The 18229-nt window shown below is 45.5% G+C and overlaps 1 protein-coding gene across 1 annotated transcript in view; it reads left to right on the top strand.

The window, feature by feature from the left end:
* Nucleotides 1-15741, top strand: part of pkd1a (polycystic kidney disease 1a) — a 172372-nt gene extending 156631 nt beyond the window's left edge. The window contains exons 43-47 of the mRNA XM_078418122.1: nt 2192-2366; nt 4402-4689; nt 5162-5296; nt 7528-7842; nt 10253-15741. Coding sequence (XP_078274248.1) covers nt 2192-2366; nt 4402-4689; nt 5162-5296; nt 7528-7842; nt 10253-10831 — 1492 coding nt within the window. The 3' untranslated portion in view covers nt 10832-15741. The remainder of the gene's footprint in view (nt 1-2191; nt 2367-4401; nt 4690-5161; nt 5297-7527; nt 7843-10252) is intronic.
* The last annotated feature ends 2488 nt before the right edge of the window (nt 15742-18229 follow it).

Below are 18229 nucleotides of genomic sequence, written 5' to 3'. Positions count from 1 at the left end.
AACACTGAAGAACGTATGGAGGAGTAGGGATGATAGTAATCATTGAACTCAACGATACTTTATTGTCACATGCACCTAGATACAGTGAGATTTTTTGGTTCCCATGCAATCTGGTAAAATCATACTTTAGATAAGCACAATCATCGATAAGTACAAAAAGTGTAACGATTGTAGTGTAGTTTAGTTTCATTTAGAGATACAGCACACACACAGGGCCTTTGGCCCACCAGGTCCGCACCAACCAGCGATCCCCACACATTAACACTATCCTACACACACTAGGAACAATTTACACTTACACCAAGCCAATTAACCTACATACCTGTACGTCTTTGGAGTGTGGGAGGACCTAAAGATTTTGGTGAAAACCGACGCGGTCAAGGGGAGAACGTATAAACTCCGTACAGACAGTATCCGTAGTCAGGATCGAACCCGGGTCTCCGGCGCTACAAGTGCTGTAAGGCAGCAACTCTACCGCTGCATCGCCGTTCCGTAGTGTAAGAATAGTAGAGTTCACCGAGGCAGTACACAAAGAGTTGCCACGTTTCTGGCGCCATCTTTCAAAGTTGTACAAAGTGTTATCTTGGCCTTAAAGGCCAGTTGTCCTGGCGATGGTATTGTGTCGGTGTTGCCGGGGTTGGCTCGGCCTGGCGATGCTGTTGGTGTCCTCCACCGCTGCTCTGCCTCTCCGTGCTCCCGTTGCCTCTCGCAGCCGACCTCCGAATCCGCCAGAGCGCCCCCGAGAGCGCAGGAGGTGAGCCCACAGCCTGTCTCATCGATCCTCCCCTCCGTCCACCGCCATCTTGAAATTGACCCTTTGTCCAGCGTCAGTCTCCAACTCCCTCCATCCCTCCTCACCGGTTCCCGGTCTTTTCGGGGTCGAGAAGCAGACGAGCCTCGGACGAGACTTCCGCTCCAGGTGGGTTCCCGATTCTGCAGTGGGCGAGGCAGGCCTGCTGTCATGCCTGCTGTCAGTGCATGGCCACGGCGATGGATGTTTGTAGAGTCATAGAGTCATACAGCATGGAATTAGGCCCCTTGGCCCAACTTGCCCAAGCCAACCAACATGTCCAACCTACACTAGTCCCACCTGCCTGCGTTTGGCCCATATCCCTCTAAACCTGTCATATCCATGTACCTGTCTAAATGTTTCTTAAACATTGCGATAGTACTTGTCCCAACTACCTCCTGTGGCAGCTCATTGCATACACCCACTAACCTTTGTGTGAAAAAGTTACTCCTCAGATTCCTATTAAATCTTTCCCTCGTCACAATAAACCAATGTCCTCTGGTTATTGATTCACCTACTCTGGGCAAGGGACTGTGCATCTACCCAATCTTTCTTTTAAACATTGCAATCATACCTGCCTCCAAATACTTCCCCCAGCAGCTCATTTCATGCACCAACCATTCTTTGTGTGAAAAAGTTATCCCTCAGGTTCTGTTCTTTTTGAAGGGGGCAAGATTTAATAGGAACCTGTAAACACTCATGGGGGGAATAGATAGGATGAATGTACAGGAGTCTTTTACTTGAGATAGGGGAATCAAGAACCAGAGGACATAGGTTTAAGATGAGAGGGGAAAGATTTAATAGGAATCTGATGAGCAACTGAGAAACAACTACTCAAGAAGTTTCTAGTTTTAAGAGTTCACTCAGTTTTCCGAGTGCAGTCATGATGAAAATTAGAAGTTTCAGCATCATAACTGGATTAGTATCTTGCCAGCTGAAGCACGTTAAAAGCAATGTTTTCATAAGTATGTAAGTTCTAGGAGCAGAATAAGGCCATTCAACCCATCAAGTCTCCTCTGCCATTCAATCATGGCTGATCTATCTTTCCTCCCAACACTATTCTCCTGCCTTCGACCCATAACGCCCTTACTCATTAATTAGTCAAAATTACCTAATCAATCACAATTCTGAAAAACAATGCTGAGCTGCTCAAGAGGTTTAGAGAATCTTCTTGTTTCCCTAAGGAACTGCAGATGCTAGAATCATGCATAGAACCCAATGTGCTGGAGGAACTTAGTTAGTCAGGCAGCATTTGGGGAGGGAATGAACAGAGAGCATTTCGGGTCGGGACCCTTCTTCAGAGTCATCTGTTGAGTGTGAAGAACAATCCTGACCCAAAATGTTACCTACCCATGTTTTGTATGTAATTTAAAGAGATGGCTTGTCCTTTTGTGTTGCTAGGACCAGGGTTGTCTTTGTTGAGTTTACCCAGTATTGCTCCAATGTGGATTTGTACAGCGTCGTTACTGTACTCATCGAATTCCCCCTGTTGGGGGGTGTGTTCACCACCATCGACGTCAAACCATTCTCGCTGCTGCGTCTGAGTGCTGGAATGGATTTTCCACTTGTCATGATGGTAAGTTTTTACCGCACATAGGAACAACTGACATTAACTCATTAGGTCATAAGGAATAGGAGTAGAATTAGGCCATTCAGTCCATTAAGCCTACTCTGCCATTCAATCATGGCTGATCTATCTCTCCCTAAGCCCATTCTCCTCCCCATAACCTCTGACACCCGTACTAATCAAGAATCTGTCTATCTCTTGCCTTAAAAATATCCACTGACTTGGCCTCCACGGCCTTCTGTGGCAAAGAATTCCACAGATTCACTACCCTCTGACTAAAGAAATTTCTCCTCATCTCCTTCCTAAAACAATGTCCTTTAATTCTGAGGCTATAACCTCTAGTCCTAGACTCTCCCACTAGTGGAAACATCCTCTCCACATCCACTCTATCCAACCATCCAGTCATCTCCAGGAGTATGGTATGCTTGCATTCAATCTGTTTACTTTCCTTTAGACATACAGTGCGGAAACAGGCCCTTCGGCCCTCTGAGTCCGCGCCGATTAACAATCACTCCGTACATTAACCGACACAAACTAGGGAACTATTTTACGACTTTCCAAACCTATAAACCTATACATCTTTGGAGTGTGGGATGAAGCCGGAGCACCCGGAGAAAACCCACGTGGTCACAGGGAGAAACTTTGTACAGATAGCGCCTGTGGTCAGGATTGAACTTGGGTCTCTGGCGCTGTAAAGCAGCAACTCTATCACTGTGCAATTGTGTCGCCCCTGGGGCCATTGAGTGCAAAAGTAGTGTTTCAGCTTTATAGGACTTGATAAAGGAGCATTGCGTGCAGTTTTGGGTCAGCCCATTACAATAAATGATATGGAGGTTTCTGGAGAGGTTGCAGAAGAGGTTTACCAGAATAGGTCATTAGTAATCCCTTATAGTGGACAATCGGCAATAACGGATGTCATTCTCCCCCCCCCGCCATCCCATTTGGCCCATTATAACGAGGATGTACTGTACTGCACATTCCCCCACAGCTAACACTTTAACGAGCTAACAGAATGGCATTTGATACCAAGACAGAGAGTGATCCATCTGAACCTATTGATGTCTTAATCTTCTCTCTTTGATGTCCCTGTCACTAAATCAGAATGAGTTGCATCCAAATATGTCGTGAATGAGTGAAATATGTCGTGATTGTTGTTTATCTTGAAAGATGAGAAATGGTCAATGATCCGCCTGATGGTATGTAGCCTTGAAATTCCACTCAAGTCGAGATTATTGTCATATACACAAATACAGTCAGGGACAGGTACAATGAAAATCATGCTAGTTGCAAGATCACAGGGACATATATTCAGACACCACACACACAGACATGTAAATTATGCATAAATGGCACTAAATTGTGGAAGATTGTAAAATGAAAGAGGGCTTTGCGTAAAAGCAAGACATTAGTGTGGCACAGGTGGTGGAGCTGCTGCCTCACAGCACCAGAGACCCAGGTTTGATTCTAACCTTGGGTGCTGTCTGTGTGGAGTTTGCCTCGGACCACGTGGGTTTCCTCCAGGGCTCCTCCCCCCCCCCACCACAGTCCAAAGATGAGCCAGTTTCTAGGTTAATTGGCCTCTGTAAATAGCCCCGAGCATGTAGGGAGTATATACAAAAGTGGAATAACGTAGAACAACTATGAGAAAGGGTGATCGATAGTCAGCGTTGACTCAGTGGGCTGAAAGGCCTGTTTCCATGCTCGATCTTTCAATTCAATTCAATTCAATAGTGTAAAGCACAATTCGAAAAAAATAATGCTGAGCTGCTCAAGAGGATTAGAGAATCCTCTTGTATACAGAACACAATGTGGAAAAACTGAGTCAGGCAGCATCTGGGGAGGGAATGAACAGACAGCGTTTTGGGTCGGGGCTCTTCGTCAGGGTCATCTATTGACTGTGAAGATGAATCCTGACCCGAAGAGTTACCTGTCCATGTCCTCCAGCGATGCTGCCTGACCCGTTGAATGACTCCAGCATTTTGTGTTCTTCGTGAGAATCTTTTTCATTATCCGAAGAAAATATTCACCATTTGCTTCCTTCCAGGTCTTCCTCATGCTGTTCGTCATCTACTTCACAATTAGTGAATTACTCCTGATCTGTCAGGAAGGCAAGGCCTACTTGTTTCTGTTCTGGAACTACCTGCAGTGGTCGGTCATTATTCTCAGTATCTGCTGTGTGGCTGTGCACCTGAAACGTGCTAAACTCGGCGACAGACAGTGGGCACATTACCTTGTCCACCAGGACTGCTTCACCAACTTTTACCAGTTGGCGTACCTGAGTCAAGTGTTCACCAAGCTGGCTGCCGTCCTTATTTTCCTACTGATGGTTAAGGTAAGGTTCATAGAGTGCCACCCTTACAATGATCCATCCATGCACTTTGCTGAAAGGCCGGTAATACAATGCCCGTGGTGCAATTCATTGCCACAGACAGTGTGGAGGCCAAGTCATTGGGTATTTTTAAAGCAGAAATTGACCAGGTTCTTGATTAGTAAGGGGGTCAAATGTTATGAGGAGATGGCAGGAGAACGGGGTTGAGAGGGAAAGATAGATCAGCCATGATTAAATGGCGGAGTAGACTCGATGGGCCGAATGGCCTAATTCTGCTCCTATGTCTTATCCTCAATGGTTCAGGCAGCATTTTTGGTTTGGGATTACTCTTCAGACTTCTTCAGTCTTCTTGAGGCACGTGCTTCGAAATGGAGAGACGGAATGGTTCCTGTTCAGAACAAGAAACTATTGGCTGATGTTTGAATAGATAAGACCTGGTTATAATTCTCCTTTTCATTCCTTGTTTGTGACTCAGGTTGCTCGACAACTGAGGTTTGTCAGAAGGTGGTCCATCTTTGGAAAGACCCTGCATAATTCGGGAAAGGAGCTGTTTGCAGTTGTCGTGGCATCAGCTGGGCTTCTGCTTGCCTATGCACAGCTTGGTTATCTGGTAGGTATTGCACTGTGTGGGAAGATGCAGGTAGACACAAAATGCTGGAGTAACTCAGCGGGTCAGACAGCATCTCTGGAGAAAAGGAATAAGTGACTTTTCGGGTCATAGAGTCATACAGCATGGAAACAGGCCCCTTCAGTCCAACTTGCCCACACCGACCAACATGTCCCATCATCATTAGTCCCACCTGCCTGCATTTGGCCCATATCCCTCTAAACCTGTCCTGTCCATGTACTTGTCTAAATGTTTGTTAAATGTTGCATTAGAGTCCCTGTCTCAACTACCTCCTCTGGCAGCTCATTCCATACACCCATCACCCTTTGTGTGAAAAATTCACCCATCAGATTCCTATTAAATCTTTCCCTCTTCACCTTAAACCTATGCTTCTCGATTCCCCTAGATTCGCACAAGAGACTCTGTGCATCTATTCCTCTCATGATTTTATACACCTCAATGAGATCACCCCTCATCAGGGGAGAGGAAAACTAGAAGTATGAAAAGGTACAAAGTGTTGCCTGGCTGTGGTTATGTTACCAAGGAAGGACTCCTCCACAAACTCCGCCACCTTTTCTCTGGGATATAGAAAGTTGAGGGGAGACTTGATAAAAGTATAAAATTATGACATGTGTAGATAGGTAGGCAGTCAGTCCTTTCTTCCCAGAGTGGAATTATCAAGACTAGAAGACATAGCATTCAGGTGAGGGGAGCAACATTTAAAAGAGATACGTGGGACCATTTATTTGTTATACAGAGAGTGGTTGGTGCCTGAAACACACTGCCAGGGTTGGTGGTGGAGGCAGATTATGATAGTGGGTTTTAAGAGGCTTTTAGATAAACACATAGGGGCGGCACGGTGGCGCAGCAGTAGAGTTGCTGCCTTACAGCGAATGCAGCGCCGGCGACTCAGGTTCGATCCTGACTACTGGTGCTGTACTGTACGGAGTTTGTACGTTCTCCCCGTGACCTGCGTGGGTTTTCTCCGAGATCTTCGGTTTCCTCCCACACTCCAAAGACGTACAGGTTTGTAGGTTAATAGGCTGGGCAAATGTTTTAAAAAATTGTCCCTCGTCGGTGTAGGATGTGTTAATGTGCGGGGATCGCTGGGCGGCGTGGACCCGGTGGGCCGAAGGGCCTGTTTCTGCGCTGTATCTCTAAAAAAAAAATCTAAAAAGTACACATGGATATGCAGGGAATGGAGGGATATGGATCCGGGGAGGGCAGAGATTAGTTTAACCCAGCATCATGTTGTGTATGGACATTGACGACCGAAGGGCCTGTTCTTGTGCTGCATTGTTCTAATGGAGGGGGAGACTTGAGTGAGAAGCCGCTATTTAATGGGGATGACATCAAAAGTAGGGAGTCAGGAGTGTTAAATTGTCATATGTTCCAAAAAGGAACGATGAAATTCTTACTTGCAGTAGCACAACAGATATGTTAACATTTATTCACAAAATGCTGGAGTAACTCAGCGGGTCAGGCAGCATCTCAGGAGAGAAGGAATGGGTGACGTTTCGGGTTGAGACCCTTCTTCAGACTGAAGAAGGGTCTCGACCCGAAACGTCACCCATTCCTTCTCTCCTGAGATGCTGCCTGACCCGCTGAGTTACCCCAGCATTTTGTGAATAAATACCTTCAATTTGTACCAGCATCTGCAGTTATTTTCTTACACAGATATGTTCACATAGTACTCTGTAAACACTATAACAAACAACAAAATCAGTTTATATACACATACATATATATATTTGTGTGTGTATGTAATGTATGTATACATATATACACACATACAATCAATAGGGGTTCTCCTCTCCCATAGTAGATGAGGCCCTCACGTGTCTCCTCGGTACCCCGCAGCTCTGCCCTTGCTCCCCCTCCCCCTAGTCACTACAGACAGATTTCTCCAATTTCAGGTAGCCCCGGCATTCCCTCTCTCTCTCTATCCCTCCCTCACCCAAGTCGCACTAGCTTCTCGTTTCCACCTTACAAACAGCTTACAATCGCCTGTTTCCTTTATCATTGTTACTTTTTTGCATATCTTTCATTTATTGTTCTTTATCTCTCTACATCATCGTCTATATCTCTCGTTTCCCTTATCCCTAACCTGTCTGAAGAAGGGTCTCGTAGTTTGGAGCTCATTTGGAATTTGTAGAGGTGCAAGTCTGATGGTTGATAATAGCCCATCTAGTAGCCTGGAGTGCTACATGTAATTGTGTCATTCTATATTTCAGTTTTTTTCCGCCAACCTCGCTCATTTCAAGACCTTTGGAGGCAGCGTGCTCTCCCTGCTCGCTGTGATCCAACGAGGGATGAACCTGGGGCAGTGCTTCTTCGAGTACCCGAGCCTGTGCTCCCTCTACTACATCAGCTACATTGTCATCGAGGTGTGGATTGTAGTGCGGCTGTGTGCGGCCGTACTACTCCAGAACTACCGGGAGATCAAGCTGGAGATGCACAGGCCGGCAGTGGAACCACAGGAGTACGAGTTAGCAGAGCTATTCATCAGAAGACTCAAGATGTGGATCGGTGTCAGCAAGATGAAAGAGGTAGGTGCACCTTTGCACAGTTGGCAAAGCTAGGCTTGTTTGATTATTGTCACATGTACTGAGGTACAGTGGAGAGCTTTTGTTGCACTCCAACTAGTCAGCGGGAAGGCAATACATGATGACAATCGAGCCATCCACAGTGTACAGATAGATACATGATCAAGGGAAATAGCATGAAAAACGTTTAGTGAAAAATAAAGTCCAGTAGAGTCCGATCAAAGATAGTCCAATGGTCTCCAATGAGGTAGACAGTAGCTCGTGGCTTGCTGGCTCGGGACTGCTCTCTAGTGGTTCTTAGGACGGTTCAGTTGCCTGATAACAGCTGAGACTTGATAAAATCTGGGGGGGAAAAAACCCTCCAAACCCTGAATCTGAAGGTGTGAGCGACTTCACACTGATGTGAAAACACACACCTCCACACAGACCTCATCAATGGGAGAGGGGGAGAAGGGGAGTGGCCGGTGTGTGAGTTGTCCTTGATGATGCTGCTGGCCTTGCCAAGGCAGCGCGAGGTGCATAACGACCTGCAGACGTTGGGTTACAAAAAAAGGCGAAATGCACTAATGTTTAGCTTAGTGCTGTGTTTTTCATTTCACCGTCTTGTAAAATGTATGTGATTTATGTACAACCTGAGTATTAATTGTCTTTGTGTGTTGTTTGAGTCCATGTGTATGTGTGATGTTACTACAAGCAAGGTTTTCACTGTTTAAAAAAAAAGACACAAAGTGTTGGAGTAACTCAGCGGGTCAGGCAGCATCTCTGGAGGACATGGATAAGCAACATTTCCGGTCGGGAGCCTTCTTCAGATTATTTAGTATCCAGTCATGATGCAGGAATGATGCCAAGAAACCACTATTGTTAGACTCTTTTAGTTGGAGCGTTGTTTTGCAGTTCTGGTCCCCCCATTACAGGAAGGCTTTGGTGCATAAATAGTGCCAAAATATGGCGACGTGTGCAAGAATTTCACTGTGCCGTACATATGTGGCAATAAAGAACCATTGAACCATAGAGCTTTGGAAAGGGCTCAGATGAGGTTTACCAGAACGATGCCGGGATTAGGGGGATCTTTAACATCTGTCCTCTGGTTCTTGATTTCCCTACTCTGGCCAAACGACTGCACATTTACACTACTTATTCCTTTCATGATCTTATACACCTCTGTACGATCACCCCTCATCCTCCTGCACTCCAAGAAATAGATTTTAGATTTTTTTTTTAGATTTAGAGGATACAGCGCGGAAACACTATCCTACACACCGAGCCCGCGCCGCCCAGCGATCCCCGCACATTAACACTATCCTACACACACTAGGGACAATTTTTTACATTTACCCAGTCAATTAACCTACATATCTGTACGTCTTTGGAGTGTGGGAGGAAACCGAAGATCTCGGAGAAAACCCACGCAGGTCACGGGGAGAGCGTACAAAGTCCGTACGGACGGCGCCCGTAGTCGGGATCGAACCTGAGTCTCAGGCGCTGCATTCGCTGTAAGGCAGCAACTCTACCGCTGCGCCACCGTGCCGCCCCTAGCCGGCGCAATCTCTCCATACAGCTTAGACCCTCGAGTCCTGGCACCATCATTGTAAATCTTCTCCACCCTTTCCAGGTTAACAGCATATTTTCTATAACAGGGTGACCAAAACTGAACACAATACTCTAAATATTGCCCCACCAACGTCTTAAACAACTGTAACATAACCTCTCAAGAGGGTCAATCTGAAGAAGAGTCCCGACCCGAAATGTCATCGATCCATGTTCTCCAGAGATGCTGCCTGACTCGCTGAGTTACTCAGGCATTTTGTCTTTTTCTTGGTAAATCTGCATTTGCTCGTCTCTGCAGATACTTTATTGTGCTGTGTGCCTCGATAGCACCACCTGCAGGCAATGGCCTGAACTGCAGCTGCTTGACTCCACAAGTCAATTAATGGGTCTCATAACAGGCAGTAGTTCCAAACCGAATGTTTGGCAAATTGCAGTGCACATTTGCACCTTCGTGTCCCAACATGTCCCATCTACACTCGTCCCACCTGCCCACATTTGGCCCATATCCCTCCAAACCTGTCCTATCCATGTACCTGTCTAAATGTCTGAAGAAGGGTCTCGATCCAAAATGTCACCCATTCCTTCCCTCCAGAGATGCTGCCTGGCCTGCAGAGTTACTCCAACATTTTGTGTCTAAATGTCTCTTAAACTTTACGATAGTCCCTGCCTCAACTACCTCCTCCGGCAGCTTGTTCCATACACCCACCACCCTTTGTGTAAAAAAGTTACCCCTCAGGTTCCTATTAAATCTCCCCCCTCCCCCCTCCCCAAACATAAACCTATGTCCTCTGGTTCTCTGTTCCTCTGGGCGATAACCCAAATTATCCTCATGATTTTGTACGCCTCTTTGCTTTTCTTTTCACAGTTCCGTCATAAGGTGAAGTTTGAAGGGATGGTTCCCTTGCCGACCGGGTCATCCAGAGATTCCAAGTCCACCTGCCTCCACACCGCCAGCACCATCTCCAACATCTCCTTGTCCTCCTCGTCCAGCGAGTCGACCGTCGCGGATGCCTTCCCGCCGGCCGGCCCCAACAAGGCGCCGCAGATCGAGGCCAACATCCACCGGCTGCTTCCACTCTTCGAAACCCTCCTTGAGCAGTTCGATAAGGTGAACAGCGCGACTGAAGATGTCTACCAGGCGGAGTGCAAGCTCAAGCAGGTGCAGGAGGCAGCGCGGCAAAGGAGGATTAACTCCAAGGCGGAAGAGTTGCTCGCGGCTTACCGGAGGATGAGGGCGAGCAGGAGGCTGAGGGACGATCGGCGGCCATCCCCGTGCACTCTAGGGGACAGGGCAACGGCCAAAGATCCCCAGCTAGGGGGAAGCCCATTAGAAGACTGTGCAATGCCCCCGCCACCACGCAGAAAGTCCAAAACGTCCAAAATGCCAGACAAGATAAGGCAACAAACGCCCGGAGATCACCAACGTCACTCGAACCCTGATTAGTTTAGTTTGGAGATACCGTACAGCATGGATACAGGCCCTTCGGCCCACTGAGTCCATGCCAACCATCGATCACCCGTTCACACTAGTTCTAGTGTTATCCTACTTTCTCATCCACTCCCTACACGCAAGGGGGGAATTAACCAACAAACCTGCACATCTTTGGGATATGGGAGGAAACCCACACGTTCACAAGGGAGGACATGACACACACACACAACACACACACACTGAGATCAGATTCAAAGCAGGGTCTACGGCGCTGTGAGGCAGCAACTCTACAAGCTGCGCCACTATGCCACACTTTGTTGGGGCTGTGCACTGCAGGGTCAAGACAAGGACCTTTCAATTCCATACAGTAACTTCAAGAGATGTGTCACTCCACACAGCCCCTCTCCATACAGTGGATTGAATCACATATGTTGATGTCGTAAAAGGATACCGCTGGCACAACTTGTTTGAGCATTGATGGAAGTTTGGATTTTCCCCACATTCATTCGCCCGCCTCCCCTCAACACCTAATGGCTGAGACGTTGCAGCTTAATGAAGGCAAACGGGCACTGACGGTCACCAAAACTGGCGACTCCGTCGATGAACATCGTCCGTTGCGCCAAGGGACAAGTTATTCACGAAACGGGTTAGAAGAAGCCGTACAAAGGACAGACATTGTATAAAAATGGTTTACTTTATATGTATTAACAAGCACTTTAAACTGAGGGTAGTTCAGAAGGAGAGATTGTACAAACTCGCTTTTTTAGCCATGCATCAGAAAAAGGGTGCACTTATTTAAAAAAAATGCTATTTTAAATCATTTAATTTTTTGTTTGATAAGTGAAGAGGAAACAGCACACAGTTTATTTTACGAGACAGTATTTTTGCTTAAGTTACAATAGTGGCATTCTTGGTAGGGAATGTAAAACAGGCAGATTGGGATTGATTTCTCACCATAAATAGAACATGTTCTGGTAAAATAACAGTCCCAGCGCGGCGGGGAGGAGAGTGACTGTAAATGATTATAAAATGCACACAAATCAAGAACCCTGCACATTTACCCGCTCCTGTTATATGTACAGCTGAAACAAATAGCTGTGAAAAGATTAGTTTACCACAGCTCGTAAAAGTAAGCTGCATTGTGAATAATTACAGTGAAATAAGTATCATAACAGTCATAACAACAGGCCACAAGAAACGGATTAATTGTAAGAAACAGATGCATTGCAGTAGAAAATAATTTTGCGTGGATGTCACAAAGCAGTGGAATTTGTTTTTTCAGTATAGTTTAGTTTAGAGATACAGTGCGGAAAACAGGCCCTTCGGCCCACCGAGTCCACACTACGTACGCTAGCACTACCCTACACACTAGGGACAATTTACAATTATCACCAAAGCCAATTAACCTACAAACCTTTATTGGAGTGTGAGAAGAAACCGGAGCATGCGGAGAAAACCCACGCAGGTCATGGGGAGAAGGTAAAACTCCGTACAGACAGCATCCGTAGTCAGGATCTAAGCCGGGAATCTGGTGCTGTAAGGCAGCAACTCTCCCGCTGTTCCTCTTTACATTATCTATTTATCTTTCGGTTACAGCACAGAAATTAGTATTTGCAATGAAAATACACAAAATAGTTATTTTGGTCCAACATTTACAGGGCCACAAGAGCGTTAGCGAGAAGAGAAAACTTTCCATGAATGTGCTGATCATACTGATCATTCCACCTGGTCAAGCATCGATTGAATTTGGTGTAGTTTGGTTGAGTTAGATAGAGCTCTAGGGGCTAGTGGAATCAAGGGATATGGGGAGAAGGCAGGCACAGGTTACTGATTGTGGATGATCAGCCATGATCACAATGAATGCCAGTGCTGGCTCGAAAGGCCAAATGGCCTCTCTCCTGCACCTATTTTCTATGTTTCTGTGTTTCTATGTAAGGTTCAGGCACAATGCAACCAAACACTAAATGGTGTCATGCTTTGTTTAATGAATGAGCACACTTTAGAGAATTCTACCCCTCTTCTCCCAATCACCCAGGGTGTAGCTTACAAATGTGTTTAGCTCAGAGGTACAGCGTGGAAACAGGCCCTTCGGCCTACTGGGCCCGCGCCGACCAGCGATCACCCTTACACTAGTTCTATCCTACACACTAGGGATAATTTACAGAGGCAAATTAATCTACAAACTCACACGTCTTTTGGAGTGTGGGAGGAAACCAGAGCGCCCGGAGGAAAACCATGCAGTCGCAGGGAGAACGTGCAAACTCTGTACAGACAGAACCCGTGGTTAGAATCTAACCTGGGTCCCTGGCGCTGTAAGGCAGCAGCTCTACCATCGCGCCACTGTGCTGCCCAAATATGAAGCCACAAAAGTCATTCATCATTGCTACCCAGCTTTGGAAAGTCAGTCTGGGCAATGAGTGAACTTCAAGCACCTGTCATTTCCTGGGGCTTTCTTTCTCTAAAGAAGCACTAGAATTTCAAATGACACCACGTAGTTAATGGTATGAGCACCAGGGGAATTAAAGTCCTGTCGAACTTGTTCCTCAACTACTCTGGAAGTGTTCAGCTACTCTTCCCAAGTGCTGGAAATGAGATAACCCCAAACCACCTTTTTTTCTTGGAACAAATGACTGAATTTTATATTTTTCGTCACAGGTCACTGTTGACAAGTCCCCTTCCTATCACATAGGTTCAGCGTGAGCCTTTAGGCTGCTTCTCTGAAATACTGCAGGATATTCATTGATAAATACGCCAGTTTAAAGGTTGTGTATTATTTTATTATGAAATGCATATAATGTGCTTTAAGTGCCAAATGCTGATTAAAAGAGTACTACAGACGGTATGTAGAAGGTTAGTGCTTACTTACTCAACTGGTGTTCCAAGACATGGAGCAAAGCCAAGTACAAATCTTTCTGGCAGCTGAGTAATTATATAAATCTGGAATTAAAAGCCAGAATTCATAATAATGATTAGATTAAAAATAAAATCAACTAGTTCACAAAATACCAAATATCCTACATGAATAGGAATTTGCCACGCAAGATATTCTGCATTATCATCACTAACTTTTATTCTTAATCAACATCTTACCATCTGCTCAATTTACGCATCAGGACAGTTTTTTTAAAATAAGCTCTCGAATTTGTCTTCATTTTTTCCTCTATGCCTGTGTTCATCTCCAGACCTTAGTAACTTGGTTGACTTTAACAGTCCTTTGAAAATGTCAGGTGAGTTATAGAGTCATTGTCTTTTAAAGGGAATTGGTGACAAGCGTTGATATTAGTTAAAGAGTGAAGAAAGTTAAAGTAAACACAAGGAACTGCAGATGCTGATTTACAAAAAGGGACACAAAGTGCTGGAGTAAGTCAGGGTTCAGGCAGCATTTATGATAGATGACGATTGGGTTGGAACCAGACTGATTGTAGTAGAGGAGGAGAAAGCTAGAAGAGAGGTGGGTATGGGACAAGGCCATGCAAGTGATAGGTGGATACTGGTTGGGGGAGGGGGGTTGATAAGCAGTTTGGTGGACAATGACAAGAGATGGGAAGAAGAGCTGTGACATAATGAGAGAAGAGCAGGTACTATCACAACGTTTAAGAAACATTTAGACAGGTAAATGGATAGGACAGGTTTAGAGGGATATCGGCCAAACACAGGCAGGTGGTACTACTGTGGATGGAACATGTTGATCATGTGGGCAAGTTGGGCCGAAGGGTCTGTTTCCAAGCTGTATGACTATGTCTCTAAAATGAAGCCCGAGGAAGAGATACAGGTGGAAGAGGAAAGGGAAAACGGGACAGTTTAGGAGGAAGAATGGGTGCGCAGAAAGTTGAAGTATTGGCAACCCTTTTTTGATTGCATTCCTCATTTAGTTAACTGAATGTTTCTGATACATCATGTTCATCCAGTCAGGGCAGACAGTGGTGAAAACAAACCTCCAGGATGATCAGGATAGTTTGCTGCTTGAAGTCTGGTTAGAATCATTTTTCCAAGCTCCAAAACCGGGCGGCATTTCCAACACAAACTGGAAACTTTCTCCAAGGTTTGTGACCCAAAATGATAGGAGAGTTGGACTTCAGTGCATAGGTCTTTGTGTCAAGAGAAAGATACGTCAATTGCGAACAAGGTAGATTAGCCCAGCATCGTTGTTCTAGCAGAATTTGCAATCACCGTAACTTTGTTAAGTCTTGATGTGCAAAGATTTTTTTTGGGGTGTAATTAATAGTTTCGTTTACAGATTCAGCATGGAAACAGGCTCTTCGGCCCACTGAGTCCATGCCGATCAGCAATCCCCATACACTAGCACTATCCTATACACGAGGGACAATTTACAATCTTTACCCAAGCTAATTAACCTATAAACCTGTACGTCTTTGGATTGTGGGAGGAAACCGGAGAACCCGGAGAAAACCCACGCTGTCACGTGAAGAACGTACAAACTCTGCACAGACAGCACCCGTAGTCAGGATTGAACCCAGGTCTCTGGTGCTGTAAGGCAACAGCTCTACCATTGTGCCACTGTGCCATAATATTTTTATTACTTTTCTATACAAATCCTACATAAATCTCACAAGGCATAGACAACATTTGAAGGGCATTGAATTGACACGAGTCCTCATTTTCAAACATTTGTTGACTTCAAGGACAAATGTAATCATCCATTCCATCCACCAACTCCACCACTGCTAACAGTATAGGCAGAGTTAACGCACCGTTAAACCATGTGTAAATAATTGTAATCTTTATGCCAGAAACATTTCCGATGCACTGAAAGACAATGTCAAATAAAGTTTTGACTGCTTGAGAGATAGTTGGTGAACTAGGGTTGAAATTATTTATTTGAGCAATAGGGAAACAAAGTATTTTACTCAGTTATTGTATTGCAGTTGAAATATAAAAATAAATTAATCGCTTTCTCTTTTCCTATTTTTACCTTTCTTTTGTACAAGATTTCTCACTTTGCAGACATTTTTACCTTTCTTTTGTACAAGATTTCTCACTTTGCATACTCAGGACTAAATAAAGTAACACTCATCATCATCTGTTTTAGTCAAAGGGGACTGGCCCTTTCCCCCTCACCTGTGTAGACCGTTGGCTTTTTAGTCTTCTAGAATTTTTCTTCATTATTCTCCCTCTGCACCTGCAACATTGGTCTTTTATTGGCATTGAGCAAGTTGGCTGTAAAATTCTCAGCAACAGGAATTACAGTTGGTCCAGGGTACTTTTAGTTTAGAGACTCATGGATAGGACAGGTTTAGAGGGATATGGGCCAAATGCACACAGGCGGGACTAGTGTAGATGGGACATGTTGGCCAGTGTGGGCAAATTGGGCCGAAGGGCCTGTTTCCACGCTGTAAAACTATGACACAGCACAGGAACAGACCCTTTGTCCCACCGAGTCCAGCTGACCATTTGATCACCCGTTCACGATAGATTTATGTTATCCCACTTTCTCATCCACTCCTTACACGTTAGGGTCAATTTACAGAGGCCAATTAACCTACAGATCCGCATGTCTTCGGGATGTGGGAGGAAATCCGCGCACCCGAAGGAAACCCACACGGTCAACATGCAAACGCCACACAGATTCGACCCGTGGCCAGGATCAAATCCGGGCCCTTGGCACTGTGAGGCAGTAGCTGTGCCACATACTTCAAGGCAGCCTGATATCTGGTCACGTTAGAATGGAACTCTCTTGCATGGACACAGATTGTTCAGGGGATTGCCAACTGCTGACTAGGCAGCTGAGCACTGGGAAATCCATCATTGTGTAATAAATACCAGTTATGATTTTTGCAGAGATTTACAGGTAGAATTTTACATGTTCTATTCCCAGTATAGTTGGCCAACCAATTACCCGCTCAGCTTTCAAACTCACATCAAGGCTCAAACACCCAAAGCCCCTTGACTGTAATCATGTATAATCTGGACAGCACACAACAAAAATCTTGCCACTGTACCTCGGTATGCATGACAACAATAACAATAAGCTGAACCAAACAATACTTGACAACCTAAGAGAGACACTAAGTGCTGGAGTAACTCAGCAGTTCAGGTAAAGCATCTCTGGAGAAAAAGGATGGATGACATTTCGGGTCGGGACCCTTCTTCCCGACCAAAAAGTCACTCATCCTTTTTCTCCAGAGATGCTGCCTGATCCACCAGGTTACTCCAGCACTTTTTGTCCATCTTTGGTACAAAGCAGCATCTGATGTTCTTTGTTTCTACATAATATTTGACGATCAATCTGGTCAACACCACAGTTTTTATAGGTGTAGAAAAATAACTGCAGATGCTGGTACAAATCGAAGGTATTGCAAAATGCTGGAGTAATTCAGCATGCTGGAGTAACTCAGCAGGTCAGGCGGCATTTAGGAGAGAGGGAATGGGTGACGTTTCGGGTCGAGACCCTTCTTCAGACTGATGTTGGGGGCGGTACAAAATAAAGCCCCCCTGACATCAGTCTGAAGGGTCTCGACCCGAATCGTCACCCATTCCCTCTCTCCTAGATGCTGCCTGATCTGCTGAGTTACTCCAGCATTTTGTGATACCAGTTTTTATAGGGACTGCTTTCCAAGTTGCTCCATAGCTCTGCCTTTCCTATCCTTGCAATCTCCTCCAACCTCTAAAGGTACGTCATTTCATCCTGAGGCTGTAGCCTCTGGTCCTAGACACTCCCACTAGTGGAAAGAGCCCTTTCCGCAACTATCTAGGCCTTGCATTATTCAGTAGGTTTCAATGAGATTCCCCCCCTCCCCCCCTCATCCATCAGAGTGTACAGGCCCAGAGCCCTCAAACACTCATCATGCATCGATCCAATCATCCCTGGGATCATTATAATGCCTGGTGAGGGATAAATATTGCTCAGTTCAACAGGAAGGAAACTCCCTTGCTCTTCATAACAGTGCTATTGGACCTTTTGTATCCATCTGACACACTAGTTGGTATCTATTTAACTGTTTTCCTAGAAGTGTTCTCTTTGCTGTTTAGTTTAGAGAGACAATGTGGAAACAGGCCCTTCGGCCCACTGAGTCCACGCCGACCAGCGATGCCCATATACTATCCCACACACTAGGGACAATTTCATTATTTTTTTTAACAAGCCAATTAGCTTACAAACTTGTACGTCATTGGAGGAAACCGAATCTCCCGGAGAAAACCCACGCAGGTTACAGGGAGAACGCAGGTTACAGGGAGAACGTACAAACTCCGTACAGGCAGCACTCAGAGTCAGGATCGAACCCGGGTCTCCGGCGCTGTAAGGCAGCAACTCTACCGCTGTGCCACCATGCTGTAATCCTGATTTCTGTAAGCAGGATGCCGAACAATATTAATATGCCACCTGCAACAGAAATGCCATCAACAGCAGACTTACTTACCTGTGGTAAATCTGCATTCCCTCTCTCTCTG

The sequence above is a fragment of the Rhinoraja longicauda genome, chromosome 21, assembly GCF_053455715.1.
Source record: "Rhinoraja longicauda isolate Sanriku21f chromosome 21, sRhiLon1.1, whole genome shotgun sequence".
Taxonomy (NCBI): Eukaryota; Metazoa; Chordata; class Chondrichthyes; order Rajiformes; family Arhynchobatidae; genus Rhinoraja; species Rhinoraja longicauda.
This window is presented reverse-complemented; position numbering and strand designations above follow the sequence as displayed.